The 19,193-nt window shown below is 47.4% G+C and overlaps 1 protein-coding gene across 1 annotated transcript in view; it reads left to right on the forward strand.

Moving 5' to 3' along the window:
- Positions 1 to 19,193, forward strand: part of cacna1fb (calcium channel, voltage-dependent, L type, alpha 1F subunit) — a 94,212-nt gene that overhangs the window by 56,432 nt on the left and 18,587 nt on the right. The window contains exons 18-31 of the mRNA XM_075475852.1: positions 6,334 to 6,409; positions 6,614 to 6,662; positions 6,741 to 6,801; positions 7,363 to 7,465; positions 7,964 to 8,093; positions 11,041 to 11,100; positions 11,184 to 11,290; positions 12,112 to 12,199; positions 12,452 to 12,559; positions 13,605 to 13,657; positions 13,749 to 13,895; positions 13,975 to 14,176; positions 16,169 to 16,327; positions 16,402 to 16,512. Coding sequence (XP_075331967.1) covers positions 6,334 to 6,409; positions 6,614 to 6,662; positions 6,741 to 6,801; positions 7,363 to 7,465; positions 7,964 to 8,093; positions 11,041 to 11,100; positions 11,184 to 11,290; positions 12,112 to 12,199; positions 12,452 to 12,559; positions 13,605 to 13,657; positions 13,749 to 13,895; positions 13,975 to 14,176; positions 16,169 to 16,327; positions 16,402 to 16,512 — 1,454 coding nt within the window. The remainder of the gene's footprint in view (positions 1 to 6,333; positions 6,410 to 6,613; positions 6,663 to 6,740; positions 6,802 to 7,362; positions 7,466 to 7,963; positions 8,094 to 11,040; positions 11,101 to 11,183; positions 11,291 to 12,111; positions 12,200 to 12,451; positions 12,560 to 13,604; positions 13,658 to 13,748; positions 13,896 to 13,974; positions 14,177 to 16,168; positions 16,328 to 16,401; positions 16,513 to 19,193) is intronic.

The raw sequence follows: 19,193 nt of genomic DNA on the forward strand, positions 1-19,193 counted from the left end.
ATCCATCCATCTATCATCCATCCATCCATCCATCATCCATCTATCATCCATCCATCCATCCATTCATCAATCCATCCATCCATCAATCCATCCATCCATCCATCCATCCATCATCCATCTATCATCCATCCATCCATCCATCATCCATCAATCCATCCATCCATCCATCCATCATCCATCATCCATCATCCATCTATCATCCATCCATCCATCCATCATCCATCCATCATCCATCCATCCATCCATCCATCCATCATCCATCCATCCATCCATCAATACATCCATCCATCCATCCATCCATCCATCATCCATCTATCATCCATCCATCATCCATCCATCCATCCATCAATACATCCATCCATCCATCCATCCATCATCCATCTATCATCCATCCATCCATCCATCCATCATCCATCTATCATCCATCCATCCATCCATCATCCATCTATCATCCATCCATCCATCCATCATCCATCCATCATCCATCCATCCATCCATCAATACATCCATCCATCCATCCATCCATCATCCATCCATCCATCCATCATCCATCTATCATCCATCCATCATCCATCCATCCATCCATCAATACATCCATCCATCCATCCATCTATCATCCATCCATCCATCCATCAATACATCCATCCATCCATCCATCCATCATCCATCTATCATCCATCCATCCATCCATCATCCATCTATCATCCATCCATCCATCCATCCATCCATCTATCATCCATCCATCCATCCATCCATCCATCATCCATCTATCATCCATCCATCCATCCATCAATCCATCCATCATCCATCCATCCATCCATCATCCATCTATCATCCATCCATCCATCCATCATCCATCTATCATCCATCCATCCATCCATCTATCTATCATCCATCTATCATCCATCCATCCATCCATCCATCCATCATCCATCTATCATCCATCCATCATCCATCTATCATCCATCCATCCATCCATTCATCAATACATCCATCCATCCATCCATCCATCATCCATCTATCATCCATCCATCATCCATCTATCATCCATCCATCCATCCATCCATCCATCCATCCATCATCCATCCATCATCCATCCATCCATCCATCAATACATCCATCCATCCATCCATCTATCATCCATCCATCCATCCATCAATACATCCATCCATCCATCCATCCATCATCCATCTATCATCCATCCATCCATCAATACATCCATCCATCCATCCATCCATCATCCATCCATCCATCCATCCATCATCCATCTATCATCCATCCATCCATCCATCATCCATCTATCATCCATCCATCCATCAATACATCCATCCATCCATCCATCCATCATCCATCCATCCATCCATCATCCATCTATCATCCATCCATCATCCATCCATCCATCCATCAATACATCCATCCATCCATCCATCTATCATCCATCCATCCATCCATCAATACATCCATCCATCCATCCATCCATCATCCATCTATCATCCATCCATCCATCCATCATCCATCTATCATCCATCCATCCATCCATCCATCCATCTATCATCCATCCATCCATCCATCCATCCATCATCCATCTATCATCCATCCATCCATCCATTCATCAATCCATCCATCATCCATCCATCCATCCATCATCCATCTATCATCCATCCATCCATCCATCATCCATCTATCATCCATCCATCCATCCATCTATCATCCATCTATCATCCATCCATCCATCCATCCATCCATCATCCATCTATCATCCATCCATCATCCATCTATCATCCATCCATCCATCCATTCATCAATACATCCATCCATCCATCCATCCATCATCCATCTATCATCCATCCATCATCCATCTATCATCCATCCATCCATCCATCCATCCATCCATCCATCATCCATCCATCATCCATCCATCCATCCATCAATACATCCATCCATCCATCCATCTATCATCCATCCATCCATCCATCCATCAATACATCCATCCATCCATCCATCCATCCATCATCCATCTATCATCCATCCATCCATCCATCATCCATCTATCATCCATCCATCCATCAATACATCCATCCATCCATCCATCCATCATCCATCCATCCATCCATCATCCATCTATCATCCATCCATCATCCATCCATCCATCCATCAATACATCCATCCATCCATCCATCTATCATCCATCCATCCATCCATCAATACATCCATCCATCCATCCATCCATCATCCATCTATCATCCATCCATCCATCCATCATCCATCTATCATCCATCCATCCATCCATCCATCCATCTATCATCCATCCATCCATCCATCCATCCATCATCCATCTATCATCCATCCATCCATCCATTCATCAATCCATCCATCATCCATCCATCCATCCATCATCCATCTATCATCCATCCATCCATCCATCATCCATCTATCATCCATCCATCCATCCATCTATCATCCATCTATCATCCATCCATCCATCCATCCATCCATCATCCATCCATCATCCATCTATCATCCATCCATCCATCCATTCATCAATACATCCATCCATCCATCCATCCATCATCCATCCATCCATCCATCCATCCATCTATCATCCATCTATCATCCATCCATCATCCATCTATCATCCATCCATCCATCCATCCATCCATCCATCCATCCATCATCCATCCATCATCCATCCATCCATCCATCAATATATCCATCCATCCATCCATCCATCATCCATCCATCCATCCATCAATACATCCATCCATCCATCCATCCATCATCCATCTATCATCCATCCATCATCCATCCATCCATCCATCAATACATCCATCCATCCATCTATCATCCATCCATCCATCCATCTATCATCCATCCATCATCCATCTATCATCCATCCATCCATCCATCAATACATCCATCCATCCATCCATCCATCATCCATCTATCATCCATCCATCCATCCATCATCCATCTATCATCCATCCATCCATCCATCCATCTATCATCCATCCATCCATCCATCCATCCATCATCCATCTATCATCCATCCATCCATCCATTCATCAATCCATCCATCATCCATCCATCCATCCATCATCCATCTATCATCCATCCATCCATCCATCATCCATCTATCATCCATCCATCCATCCATCTATCATCCATCTATCATCCATCCATCCATCCATCCATCCATCATCCATCTATCATCCATCCATCATCCATCTATCATCCATCCATCCATCCATTCATCAATACATCCATCCATCCATCCATCCATCATCCATCTATCATCCATCCATCATCCATCTATCATCCATCCATCCATCCATCCATCCATCCATCCATCATCCATCCATCATCCATCCATCCATCCATCAATACATCCATCCATCCATCCATCTATCATCCATCCATCCATCCATCAATACATCCATCCATCCATCCATCCATCATCCATCTATCATCCATCCATCCATCCATCATCCATCTATCATCCATCCATCCATCAATACATCCATCCATCCATCCATCCATCATCCATCCATCCATCCATCATCCATCTATCATCCATCCATCATCCATCCATCCATCCATCAATACATCCATCCATCCATCCATCTATCATCCATCCATCCATCCATCAATACATCCATCCATCCATCCATCCATCATCCATCTATCATCCATCCATCCATCCATCATCCATCTATCATCCATCCATCCATCCATCCATCCATCTATCATCCATCCATCCATCCATCCATCCATCATCCATCTATCATCCATCCATCCATCCATTCATCAATCCATCCATCATCCATCCATCCATCCATCATCCATCTATCATCCATCCATCCATCCATCATCCATCTATCATCCATCCATCCATCCATCTATCATCCATCTATCATCCATCCATCCATCCATCCATCCATCATCCATCTATCATCCATCCATCATCCATCTATCATCCATCCATCCATCCATTCATCAATACATCCATCCATCCATCCATCCATCATCCATCTATCATCCATCCATCATCCATCTATCATCCATCCATCCATCCATCCATCCATCCATCCATCCATCATCCATCCATCATCCATCCATCCATCCATCAATACATCCATCCATCCATCCATCCATCATCCATCCATCCATCCATCAATACATCCATCCATCCATCCATCCATCATCCATCTATCATCCATCCATCATCCATCCATCCATCCATCAATACATCCATCCATCCATCTATCATCCATCCATCCATCCATCTATCATCCATCCATCATCCATCTATCATCCATCCATCCATCCATCAATACATCCATCCATCCATCCATCCATCATCCATCTATCATCCATCCATCCATCCATCTATCATCCATCCATCCATCCATCCATCATCCATCTATCATCCATCCATCATCCATCTATCATCCATCCATCCATCCATCAATACATCCATCCATCCATCCATCAATACATCCATCCATCCATCCATCCATCATCCATCTATCATCCATCCATCCATCCATCTATCATCCATCTATCATCCATCCATCCATCCATCCATCCATCATCCATCTATCATCCATCCATCCATCCATTCATCAATCCATCCATCATCCATCCATCCATCCATCATCCATCTATCATCCATCCATCCATCCATCATCCATCTATCATCCATCCATCCATCCATCTATCATCCATCTATCATCCATCCATCCATCCATCCATCCATCATCCATCTATCATCCATCCATCATCCATCTATCATCCATCCATCCATCCATTCATCAATACATCCATCATCCATCCATCCATATACCATCCATCCATCCATCCATCCATCATCCATCCATCATCCATCCATCCATCCATCAATACATCCATCCATCCATCCATCCATCATCCATCCATCCATCCATCAATACATCCATCCATCCATCCATCCATCATCCATCTATCATCCATCCATCATCCATCCATCCATCCATCAATACATCCATCCATCCATCTATCATCCATCCATCATCCATCTATCATCCATCCATCCATCCATTCATCAATCCATCCATCCATCATCCATCCATCCATCCATCCATCCATCATCCATCTATCATCCATCCATCATCCATCCATCCATCCATCAATACATCCATCCATCCATCTATCATCCATCCATCCATCCATCTATCATCCATCCATCATCCATCTATCATCCATCCATCCATCCATCCATCCATCTATCATCCATCCATCATCCATCTATCATCCATCCATCCATCCATTCATCAATCCATCCATCCATCATCCATCCATCCATCCATCTATCATCCATCCATCATCCATCTATCATCCATCCATCCATCCATTCATCAATCCATCCATCCATCATCCATCCATCCATCCATCCATCCATCCATCCATCATCCATCCATCCATCCATCATCCATCTATCATCCATCCATCCATCCATCCATTCATCAATCCATCCATCCATCATCCATCTATCATCCATCCATCCATCCATTCATCAATCCATCCATCCATCATCCATCCATCCATCCATCCATCCATCCATCTATCATCCATCCATCCATCATCCATCTATCATCCATCCATCATCCATCCATCCATCAATACATCCATCCATCCATCTATCATCCATCCATCCATCCATCTATCATCCATCCATCATCCATCCATCATCCATCCATCCATCCATCAATACATCCATCCATCCATCTATCATCCATCCATCATCCATCTATCATCCATCCATCCATCCATTCATCAATCCATCCATCCATCATCCATCCATCCATCCATCCATCCATCCATCTATCATCCATCCATCCATCCATCATCCATCTATCATCCATCCATCATCCATCCATCCATCCATCAATACATCCATCCATCCATCCATCCATCTATCATCCATCCATCCATCTATCATCCATCCATCCATCCATCAATACATCCATCCATCCATCTATCATCCATCCATCATCCATCTATCATCCATCCATCCATCCATCAATACATCCATCCATCCATCTATCATCCATCCATCATCCATCTATCATCCATCCATCCATCCATTCATCAATCCATCCATCCATCATCCATCCATCCATCTATCATCCATCCATCATCCATCTATCATCCATCCATCCATCCATCAATACATCCATCCATCCATCTATCATCCATCCATCCATCCATATACCATCCATCCATCCATCCTGCTAAAGCAGCAGCCCATCCTCAGAGCCCATAATTCATCAGACTGACCTCCTTAATGAGCTTCAGACATCCTGCTGAACGTCTTCTTGGCCATCGCTGTGGACAATCTGGCCGGAGGAGACGGAGACGACAAGAACAAAGAGTAAGTGATGGGGGATGAAGATGTGGAGGTAAAAACCAAAGCTGTTTATGTCCTGTTTCCTGTTTATTTAACTGTTTCCTGTTTATTTCCTGTTTCCTGTTTATTTAACTGTTTCCTGTTTATTTCCTGTTTCCTGTTTATTTAACTGTTTCCTGTTTATTTCCTGTTTCCTGTTTATTTAACTGTGTCCTGTTTGTTCTTCAGTCAGAAGAAAGAGGAGGCAGAAGAGGGCGCAGAGGAAGGAGAGGTGAAGGTGAGCGCAGAGACCTGATGCTGACCTCTGATCTCCGTCTTATTGAACAGTTTCTCTGAGCTCCGTTTGTCTCTGCAGGTGGACATCGATGAGGACACCGAGTATGAGGAGGAAGAGGAGCCTCCTGAGGGAGAAGATGGTCAGTTCTTCCAGCAGATTTATTTCAGCTTCTAACAAAGTTCAGCTTCCAATTAAAGGTTCTGGATCAGGAAGTCTGAAGAGCCACGAGTTCTGTTATCCAAAGAAAGGCCACAGTTACAAAAACCTCCTCAGTTTGGGTTTGGGTTACCCTAGAGTTAGGGTGAGGGTTACCCTTGGGTTAGGGTAACCCTAGGGTTACCTAACCCATCTCACTTTAGGTATTTTTACTTCTTTAGATGAAAAGCAGATGCACAGAAACTGGCATAAAGTGTTCCGCTACATTTATGATGTTTCCATCGTTATGTTACAACTTTTTCTGGTTTTCTAAAACCAGGAAGTTCAGCTTTGTTTCACACATTTCCCCCAAAAAGCTGAAGAGCAGCGAGTCTGTGGTGTTTTTCAAAATACAAGCATCCATTTCAGCAGGTTAAACGACCCAAAGCTCATTTCAGGTGTGATGAAAGTCATCAGCAGACGCTCACTGACCGACTCCATCTCCAGCTCTGCATTGATCTGATTGGTCAGAGTTTGGCTTTGATTGTCATTTCGTTTCTCCTAGTCGCAGGAGTCCAGCTCAAGATGCCCGATCTCACTCCTCCGAAAGAGAAGATTCTTCCGATCCCAGAAGGCAGCGCGTTCTTCTGCCTCAGCAAAACAAACCCGTAAGTGTCTGCAAGCTAAACGTGAAATGAAGCTGTTACCATGGAAACATCTGCAGATATTCACCTTAAAGCTGCTCAGAACTGAACTAACTCTGGTTCTGCCTCAGATTCTGGGTTTATGTTCATGTTGGAACATGTTTCAGTGAATCTCTGCAGCTGTTACCATGGAAACATCTGCAGATATTCACTTTAAAGCTGCTCAGAACTGAACTAACTCTGGTTCTGCCTCAGATTCTGGGTTTAGGTTCATGAACATCAATGTAAATTCAGAATAAAAGACTGAAACAATCTGTATTTACAATGATGATAATAATGATGATGCAGATGATGAGTCCAACAGGTGTTCCCACAGAGCAGCTCCTCTTTATGTGTCAAAGTGTTACAGACCGGCTCTGATCCGGCTCTGATCCGGCTCTGATCCGGCTCTGAGAAAAGAGCTGAAACAAACAGATTCCAGAACCCTGTAACTGGATCCCACCGATCTGTTTCTGTCTGCAGGATCCGTGTGGGCTGCCACATTCTGATCCACCACCACATCTTCACCAACCTCATCCTCGTCTTCATCATCCTCAGCAGCTGCTCATTGGCTGCTGAGGATCCAATCAGAGCACACTCCTTCAGGAACAACGTGAGTTTCTCTGGTATGATTTCGATGGTTTGGCGAGGCGTAAGGACACGAATGCGGACTTAAGAAAAAACAAGACATTTATTTTCAAAATAAATGTAAATAAATGTTTCAAAAACTTAACTAAACATGAGCTAGAAAACTAAAGACTGAACACCAAAGCATGAGAAACTAAAACCTGATAAAACACAAAACTAAAAACTAAAAACATGGCGCCAAACCCCATGTTCATGACATTTCTGTATCAATAACAGCTGAACTGGACACTCTGAGCCAATCAGAGCTCAGAGCATTTCAGCCACTGATGATGTCATCGACACACCTCTTGGGTTGTGCTGGGGGCGGAGCTTCAGCAGATTATACAGCAGAAAGTGGGTCAGTGATTAACCGGGTTAAAGAAGGAAACAGACAGAAAATCACCAGATACACACATGCACACACACATGCACATGCACACACACACGCACACACACACACACACACGCACGCACACACACACACACACACACATGCACATGCACACACACGCACACACACACACACACACACACGCACACACACGCCCACACACATGCACATGCACAGAGCAGCTGCTGCTTTCATGCAAGACATGATAATTACCACCAGCTGAGGGAAGAATTGACTTCCAACACACGATCAGCACCCATGTACTGTGTGTATGTGTGCGTGTGCGTGTGCGTGTGTGTGTGTGCGTGCGTGTGTGCGTGTTCAATCCAGTTCAATTCCTTTAACTGTATTGGGTTGCGTTGCCGTAGTGATCATGAGGGACATAAAATTCACAGAAGATGATAAAAACACCACGAGATGCTGAAAGTGATGCAGCAAATGAACAGGACTGATGCTGATGCACAGATAAAACAATGTTTCTGCAGAGTTGAGTCGGTAGTTGGAGTTCAGCTGCTTAAAGGCTGTTAGGGGGTTAGGGTTAGGGTAGGGTTAGGAACCCTAGAACTGTCTGTAGAGAGAAGAGAAGCTGGTGCATTGGGTTAGGGTTAGAAGCTGATTCATGCTTTCATCTCCAGCAGACTTGACTACTGTAACGGTCTTCTGACTGGACTCCCCCAAAAGAGTCTCAAACAGCTGCAGCTCATTCAGAACGCTGCAGCCCGAGTTTTAACCAGAACAAAGAGATCACATCACATCACCCCAGTTCTCAAGTCTTTACATCGGCTCCCGGTCAGATACAGAATAGATTTTAAAGTTCTGCTACTCGTCTACAAATCACAGAATGGTTTAGGTCCAGAATACATGAATGACATGCTAGCAGAGTATAAACCCAGCAGAGCTCTGAGATCTGCTGACTCAGGTCAGATAGTGGAGCCCAGAGTTCAAACTGGACCCGGTGAAGCAGCTTTTAGCTGTTATGCTGCACACAACTGGAACAAACTACCAGCAGAACTGAAATCAGCCCCAACTGTAAGCACTTTTAAATCCAGGTTAAAACATTTCTCTTTCGGTGTGCTTATAGTTGAGTTTATGTCTTTCTTTTTCCCCTCTTCTTTGATTGTTTTTAACTGTGTTTTTATGCCTTGTCTTTATGTAAACACATTGAGTTGCCTGTGGTATGAAATGCGCTATATAAATAAAGATGCCTTGCCTTGCCTAAGGTTAAGAACCCTAGGGTTAGGTTAGGGTAGGGTTAGGAACACTAGGGTTAGGGTAGGGTAGGGTTAGGAACACTAGGGTTAGGGTAGGGTTAAGAACCCTAGAACTGTATGTAGAGAGAAGAGAAGCTGGTGCATTGGGTTAGGAACCCTAGAACTGTCTGTAGAGAGAAGAGAAGCTGGTGCATTGAGGTAGGGTAGGGTTAGGAACCCTAGGGTTAGGTTAGGGTAGGGTTAGGAACACTAGGGTTAGGGTAGGGTTAGGAACCCTAGAACTGTATGTAGAGAGAAGAGAAGCTGGTGCATTGAGGTAGGGTAGGGTTAGGAACCCTAGGGTTAGGTTAGGGTAGGGTTAGGAACACTAGGGTTAGGGTAGGGTTAGGAACCCTAGAACTGTATGTAGAGAGAAGAGAAGCTGGTGCATTGGGTTAGGGTAGGGTTAGGAACCCTAGAACTGTCTGTAGAGAGAAGAGAAGCTGGTGCATTGGGTTAGGAACCCTAGAACTGTTTGCAGAGAAGATAAGCTGGTGCATTGGGTTAGGGTAAGGTTAGGAACCCTAGAACTGTCTGTAGAGAGAAGAGAAGCTGGTGCATTGGGTTAGGGTAGGGTTAGGAACCCTAGAACTGTCTGTAGAGAGAAGAGAAGCTGGTGCATTGGGTTAGGGTAGGGTTAGGAACCCTAGAACTGTCTGTAGAGAGAAGAGAAGCTGGTGCATTGGGTTAGGAACCCTAGAACTGTTTGCAGAGAAGATAAGCTGGTGCATTGGGTTAGGGTAAGGTTAGGAACCCTAGAACTGTCTGTAGAGAGAAGAGAAGCTGGTGCATTGGGTTAGGGTAGGGTTAGGAACCCTAGAACTGTCTGTAGAGAGAAGAGAAGCTGGTGCATTGGGTTAGGGTAGGGTTAGGAACCCTAGAACTGTCTGTAGAGAGAAGAGAAGCTGGTGCATTGGGTTAGGGTAGGGTTAGGAACCCTAGAACTGTATGTAGAGAGAAGAGAAGCTGGTGCATTGGGTTAGGGTAGGGTTAGGAACCCTAGAACTGTCTGTAGAGAAGATAAGCTGGTGCATTGGGTTAGGGTAGGGTTAGGAACCCTAGTGCTGTCTGTAGAGAGAAGAGAAGCTGGTGCATTGGGTTAGGGTAGGGTTAGGAACCCTAGAACTGTCTGTAGAGAAGATAAGCTGGTGCATTGGGTTAGGGTAGGGTTAGGAACCCTAGAACTGTCTGTAGAGAAGATAAGCTGGTGCATTGGGGTAGGGTAGGGTTAGGAACCCTAGAACTGTCTGTAGAGAGAAGAGAAGCTGGTGCATTAACTGTGTTGTGTTTAGATTCTGGGCTACGCAGACTACGCCTTCACTTCCATCTTCACTGTGGAGATTCTGCTGAAGGTAATCCTCAGTTATCTGGAAACTGTCCGTCAGACCTTTATCATGTGGTGCTTCATCATCATCTTCGTCTCTCTGTCTGCCAGATGACGGTTCACGGCGCCTTCCTCCACCAGGGCTCGTTCTGCAGGAACTGGTTCAACCTGTTGGACCTGCTGGTTGTCAGCGTGTCGCTGGTCTCCTTCTTCCTGCAGTCAGTATCCTCATCTTCTTTCCCTTTAGTGCTCACACTGATAAGTCCTGATCACCAGCATCAGCAGCTGCTCAGGTGGAGCAGAACTCAGGCCCCAGTATGGTAGATACTTCTGCTGAGAAGAGAAGCACATTCCCTGGCGTGGAAGGTTTCTGCTTTAAACCTGACGATGATGCACAAGGCATCATTTTCTTTAACACCAGCAATTGGAGGCAGCCACTAAGCCCAAGCAAACCCTCCATAAATCAGATGGTACATCGCCTCACCCTTCAAAGGTGGAAAACAACCCTATCACCCATCTCTGAGCTAAAGACGGGGTTCCGATGAACCCCTAACCCCGATGAACACAGCTGAAAACAACAAGCGTTACCTCTGCCTGCTCTGGTCTTTACCACCAGGGTTGGGTTGGGTTAGGGTTAGGCTAACCCTAAGACCAACAACAAACTTAGTGCTATATGCTAATTATTTCTTTTCATTATTGCTAACATTCTGTTATTTATGTTCAACAGGTTTGATTTGATCTACTTTTAGGCGTCTAAAATAAGGAAAAGTCCTGCATAAAAAGCACATTTTCACTTCAGAGCAATGAATGAAAACTTGTTGAAAAAAGGAGAATCATGATTCACATTTTGGCCAGAATCGTGCAGCCCTGATGCACATCCAGGCGAGGACCACAAAGGTCACTGCAGGTCACAGGAAGTGAAGATGGTAGAAAACATTTCAGTTTCCCGGGTCTTCAGTGAGTCGGAGGGGAAGCAAACTGAGCGGCATGTGTTCCCGGCTGCTGTCATGTGATGCAGCTTCTCTGTGTGCGTCCTCAGCTCCAGCGCCATCTCTGTGGTGAAGATCCTCCGAGTCCTCAGGGTGCTCCGACCTCTGAGAGCCATTAACAGGGCCAAAGGACTCAAGGTAATGTTCCATTTAGCCGACACAGTTCCTCGTTTCCTACCTCCACTGGGTGTGTTCCCCCAGTGAGGTGTGTGTCCTCACTGTAAGCTTCCTCTCCTCATCTTCTTTGATTTAAAGTCTCAGAAGATCGTTGGTGATGGTGGACTGGGCCAACCAAGCAGAAGTGAAATAAGGGGCCTGGGGGGTCCATGGGAAGTTGTTAGGGGTCAGTTTGTCCCTCTCAGACCAACTGTTGTCGTGTTTGTGTTGCAGCATGTGGTCCAGTGTGTGTTTGTGGCCATCAAGACCATTGGGAACATCATGATCGTCACCACGCTGCTGCAGTTCATGTTCGCCTGCATTGGCGTGCAGCTCTTCAAGGTGACGCGTCCACTCACTGCGGGTTTAACAGATGGGATCAATCGGGGAAAGTTCAGGTTTCATCCCAGAACCAGCAAGGTTGAGCGGCTTCTGAGTGTTTGGTGTTGCTTGTTCCAGGTTCAGATGAGGCGGCATAGCGGCGGAAGAGCAGCCAGAGGTCGGCTGCTCTTCCAAACAGTATCATGGTTTTGATGCCACATCATCATTTTTCAGTGAAGGGGCTGCTTGATTTGATCTGACTCTCAGACTGTCGCAGGAGACCTGCCCCTTCGTACACAAGCTAATTGTATCACCTAACAGGCAGTTACAGCCCTGAAGCGAAGCTTTTTATTTGGTTTGGCCGGATTAAGGAGATCCACAAAGGGACCCTTAATGAGTCCTCCAACAGTTTGCCAGCACGTCCTTGAGGCCCACTGAAAGTCCTTCTCCAAAGTCCTTCTAACCCTAACCCTAACCCTTCCACACCCCGTTTGTAGCTTCAGCAGCCACCAATGCTTAGCCACTTTGTGCTCTCGCTGCATCAACGATCCCTCACTTAGTGCCATGATGGGCTGGTACCAGGTACACCGAGGAACCCCCTTCTGCTCGTTCAGATCAGGGAGGCTGTTCCTCCCAATCACGCCCCTGTAGCTCAGTCCATCATTGCCCACATGGGGCCAAACGAACAATGGAATGGGTTTGGGAGTAAGGCCATGATGCTAGCCCCCCCATCCCGGCCTGGCTCCAGGGAGGTGCTCCAGTTTCCCCTCTCTGGGCGAGGTGACTTTTCTAAACTGGTATCACTCCATCGAGGTTTCTTTGAGGAAAGTCAGTCCCTGCTACAGAAAACTTAGATGTGTCATCACAACCAAAGCTGGTCGAGATGTGTCAACATCTGAACCAGGAGCCTCTCAGAACCAAACACCAGCTCATATTTTTCTTTATAAAAATGGTTCTGGGTGTTTTTAAAACTGATGCCTCGGACCTGCTGATTGACCGGGGATTGATGGAGATCAGCTCTGATTTGTCCTGGATCACCTTTGACCGTCTCATCTCTGTATTTCAGGGTAAATTTTACCGCTGCACAGATGAAGCCAAACACAATCCTGAACAGTGCAAGTAAGTTTAAATTCTGATGCAGGTGGACAGCAGTTCTGATCCGTTTGGGCGGAACTTGAGGGCGTAGTTATGACTCTGTGTGTGCGTTCAGAGGGACCTTCGTGGTGTATAAAGATGGAGACGTGAACCATCCGATGGTCAGAGAGCGGATCTGGCTGAACAGCGACTTTAACTTCGATAATGTGTTAATGGGGATGATGGCGCTCTTCACCGTTTCCACCTTTGAGGGTTGGCCCGCGTGAGTATTCAGAACAAAACTTCATCAACCGTGTTCACAAAGTTCCTGCTGAAGACATGTTTAACGGCTCTGTCTTCAGGCTGCTGTACAAAGCCATCGACGCCAACGGGGAGAACTCTGGTCCCATCTACAACTACCGAGTGGAGATCTCCATCTTCTTCATCGTGTACATCATCATCATCGCCTTCTTCATGATGAACATCTTTGTGGGTTTCGTCATCATCACCTTCAGAGAGCAGGGAGAGCAGGAGTACAAGAACTGTGAGCTGGACAAGAACCAGGTAAGCTCACCCGAGGGGCGCTCTGCTGCTCTTTAACTGAGCTTTGCTTTAAAAGGGGACACTTTGACAATTTGACACAATTTTCAACACATATTCTGAATTTATGAGAAGTTTTGGTTCAAATACCCGTTAGTTGTGCTCTGACTCAGCCCTGCCTGTGCTCAGAACCGTGGTTCCGTGCTCAGAACCGTGGTCCCGTGCTCAGAACCGTGGTCCCGTGCTCAGAACCGTGGTTCCATGCTCAGAACTGTGGTTCCGTGCTCAGAACCGTGGTCAGAACCATGGTTCCGTGCTCAGAACCGTGGTCAGAACTGTGGTTCCATGGTCAGAACCGTGGTTCCGTGCTCAGAACCGTGGTCAGAACCTTGGTTCCGTGCTCAGAACCGTGGTTCCGTGCTCAGAACCGTGGTCCCGTGCTCAGAACTGTGGTTCCGTGGTCAGAACCGTGGTTCCGTGCTCAGAACCGTGCTCAGAACTGTGGTTCCGTGGTCAGAACCGTGGTTCCGTGCTCAGAACCGTGGTCAGAACCTTGGTTCCGTGCTCAGAACCGTGGTCCCGTGCTCAGAACCGTGGTTCCATGCTCAGAACTGTGGTTCCGTGCTCAGAACCGTGGTTCCGTGCTCAGAACCGTGCTCAGAACCTTGGTTCCGTGCTCAGAACCATGGTCCCGTGCTCAGAACCGTGGTTCCATGCTCAGAACTGTGGTTCCGTGCTCAGAACCGTGGTCAGAACCATGGTTCCGTGCTCAGAACCATGGTTCCGTGCTCAGAACCGTGCTCAGAACTGTGGTTCCGTGGTCAGAACCGTGGTTCCGTGCTCAGAACCGTGCTCAGAACTGTGGTTCCGTGGTCAGAACCGTGGTCAGAACCTTGGTTCCGTGCTCAGAACCGTGGTTCCGTGCACAGAACCGTGGCCCTGTGCTCAGAACCGTGGTTCCGTGCTCAGAACCGTGGTCAGAACCGTGGTTCCATGGTCAGAATCGTGGTCCTGTTATCAGAACCGTGGTCAGAACCGCGGTTCCGTGCTCAGAACCGTGGTCCTATTATCAGAACCGTGGTTCCGTGCTCAGAGCCGTGGTTCCATGGTCAGAACCGTGGTCCTGTTATCAGAACCGTGGTCAGAACCGTGGTTCCGTGCTCAGAACCGTAATTCCGTGCTCAGAACCGTGGTTCCGTGCTCAGAGCCGTGGTTCCATGGTCAGAACCGTGGTCCTGTTATCAGAACCGTGGTCAGAACCGTGGTCCCGTGCTCAGAACCGTAATTCCGTGCTCAGAACCGTGGTTCCATGGTCAGAACCGTGGTCCCGTGCTCAGAACCGTAATTCCGGGCTCAGAACCGTGGCCCTGTGCTCAGAACCGTGGTTCCGTGCTCAGAACCGTAATTCCGTGCTCAGAACCGTGGTTCCGTGCTCAGAACCGTGGTCCTATTATCAGAACCGTGGTTCCGTGCTCAGAGCCGTGGTTCCATGGTCAGAACCGTGGTCCTGTTATCAGAACCGTGGTCAGAACCGTGGTTCCGTGCTCAGAACCGTGGTCCCGTGCTCAGAACCGTAATTCCGTGCTCAGAACCGTGGTCCCGTGCTCAGAACCGTAATTCCGGGCTCAGAACCGTGGCCCTGTGCTCAGAACCGTGGTTCCGTGCTCAGAACCGTAATTCCGTGCTCAGAACCGTGGTCCCGTGCTCAGAACCGTGGTTCCGTGCTCAGAACCGTGGTTCCATGGTCAGAACCGTGGTCCTGTTATCAGAACCGTGCTCAGAACCGTGGTTCCATGGTCAGAACCGTGGTTCCGTGCTCAGAACCGTGGTTCAGTGCTCAGAACCGTGCTCAGAACCATGGTTCCATGGTCAGAACCGTGGTCCCGTGCTCAGAACTGTGGTCCCGTGCTCAGAACTGTGGTTCCGTGCTCAGAACCGTGGTCCCGTGCTCAGAACCGTGGTCCCGTGCTCAGAACCGTGGTTCCGTGCTCAGTATGTGCCTCTCTGCCCCCCCAGCGTCAGTGTGTGGAGTACGCCCTGAAGGCCCAGCCTCTGAAACTCTACATCCCAAAGAATCCGGTCCAGTACAAGTTCTGGTCCGTCATCAACTCGACGGGATTCGAGTACGTGATGTTCGTGCTGATCCTGCTGAACACTGTGACGCTGGCCGTTCAGGTCGGTACCGCCTCTGCTCTCAGACTCCGGTCGGGTCGGGTCAGAACCGAGTGACGCCTTCTTTTCTCCCGCAGCACTACGAGCAGTCCAAGACGTTCAGCCACATCATGGACATCCTGAACATGGTGTTCACCGGACTCTTCACGGTGGAGATGGTGCTGAAGCTGCTGGCTCTCCGGCTGCGGGTCAGGAACACACCTGTGAACACCTGTAAACACACCTGTAAACACCTGTAAACACACCTGTGAACACCTGTAAACACACCTGTGAACACACCTGTGAACACACCTGTGAACACACTTGTGAACACCTGTGAACACCCGTGAACACACTTGTGAACACCTGTGAACACCTGTGAACACACTTGTGAACACCTGTAAACACACCTGTGAACACCCGTGAACACCCGTGAACACCTGTTTACACCTGCGAACATCTGTTTACACCTGTGAACACACCTGTGAACACACCTGTGAACACACCTGTGAACACCTGTAAACACACCTGTGAACACCTGTAAACACACCTGTGAACACCTGTGAACACCCGTGAACACCCGTGAACACCTGTTTACACCTGCGAACATCTGTTTACACCTGTGAACACACCTGTGAACACACCTGTGAACACTCGTGAACACCTGTGAACACACCTGTGAACACACCTGTGAACACACCTGTGAACACACCTGTGAACACATCTGTGAACGCCTGTTTACACCTGCGAACATCTGTTTACACCTGTGAACACACCTGTGAACACACCTGTGAACACACTTGTGAACACCTGTGAACACCCGTGAACACACTTGTGAACACCCGTGAACACCTGTTTACACCTGCGAACATCTGTTTACACCTGTGAACACACCTGTGAACACACCTGTGAACACACCTGTGAACACCTGTAAACACACCTGTGAACACCTGTAAACACACCTGTGAACACCTGTGAACACCCGTGAACACCCGTGAACACCTGTTTACACCTGCGAACATCTGTTTACACCTGTGAACACACCTGTGAACACACCTGTGAACACTCGTGAACACCTGTGAACACACCTGTGAACACACCTGTGAACACACCTGTGAACACACCTGTGAACACATCTGTGAACGCCTGTTTACACCTGCGAACATCTGTTTACACCTGTGAACACACCTGTGAACACACCTGTGAACACACTTGTGAACACCTGTGAACACCCGTGAACACACTTGTGAACACCCGTGAACACCTGTTTACACCTGCGAACATCTGTTTACACCTGTGAACACACCTGTGAACACACCTGTGAACACATCTGTGAACACCTGTAAACACACCTGTGAACACCTGTAAACACACCTGTGAACACCTGTGAACACCCGTGAACACCCGTGAACACACCTGTGAACACACCTGTGAACACTCGTGAACACCTGTGAACACACCTGTGAACACACCTGTGAACACACCTGTGAACACACCTGTGAACACATCTGTGAACACATCTGTGAACGCCTGTGAACACACCTGTGAACACACCCGTGAACACCTGCGAACACACCTGTGAACGCCTGTGAACACACCTGTGAACACACCTGTGAACACACCTGTGAACACACCTGTGAACACTCGTGAACACCTGTGAACACACCTGTGAACACACCTGTGAACACACCTGTGAACACATCTGTGAACGCCTGTGAACACACCTGTGAACACACCTGTGAACACACCTGTGAACACATCTGTGAACGCCTGTGAACACACCTGTGAACACACCCGTGAACACCTGCGAACATCTGTTTATACCTGTGAACACCTGTGAACACACCTGTGAACACACCTGTGAACACATCTGTGAACGCCTGTGAACACACCCGTGAACACCTGCGAACACACCTGTGAACACACCTGTGAACACATCTGTGAACACATCTGTGAACGCCTGTGAACACACCTGTGAACACACCTGTGAACACATCTGTGAACACATCTGTGAACGCCTGTGAACACACCTGTGAACACACCCGTGAACACCTGCGAACATCTGTTTATACCTGTGAACACACCTGTGAACACACCTGTGAACGCACCTGTGAACACACCTGTGAACACACCTGTGAACGCCTGTGAACACACCTGTGAACACACCTGTGAACGCACCTGTGAACGCCTGTGAACACACCCGTGAACACCTGCGAACACACCTGTGAACACACCTGTGAACACACCTGTGAACACACCTGTGAACACACCTGTGAACACACCTGTGAACGCACCTGTGAACGCACCTGTGAACACACCTGTGAACACACCTGTGAACGCCTGTGAACACACCTGTGAACACACCTGTGAACACACCTGTGAACACATCTGTGAACACATCTGTGAACGCCTGTGAACACACCTGTGAACACACCTGTGAACACATCTGTGAACACATCTGTGAACGCCTGTGAACACACCTGTGAACACACCCGTGAACACCTGCGAACATCTGTTTATACCTGTGAACACACCTGTGAACACACCTGTGAACGCACCTGTGAACGCACCTGTGAACACACCTGTGAACACACCTGTGAACGCCTGTGAACACACCTGTGAACACACCTGTGAACACACCTGTGAACACACCTGTGAACGCACCTGTGAACGCCTGTGAACACACCCGTGAACACCTGCGAACACACCTGTGAACACACCTGTGAACACACCTGTGAACGCACCTGTGAACGCACCTGTGAACGCACCTGTGAACACACCTGTGAACACACCTGTGAACGCCTGTTTACACCTGCGAACATCTGTTTACACCTGTGAACACACCTGTGAACACACCTGTGAACACACTTGTGAACACCTGTGAACACCC

The sequence above is a fragment of the Odontesthes bonariensis genome, chromosome 10, assembly GCF_027942865.1.
Source record: "Odontesthes bonariensis isolate fOdoBon6 chromosome 10, fOdoBon6.hap1, whole genome shotgun sequence".
Classification (NCBI taxonomy): domain Eukaryota; kingdom Metazoa; phylum Chordata; class Actinopteri; order Atheriniformes; family Atherinopsidae; genus Odontesthes; species Odontesthes bonariensis.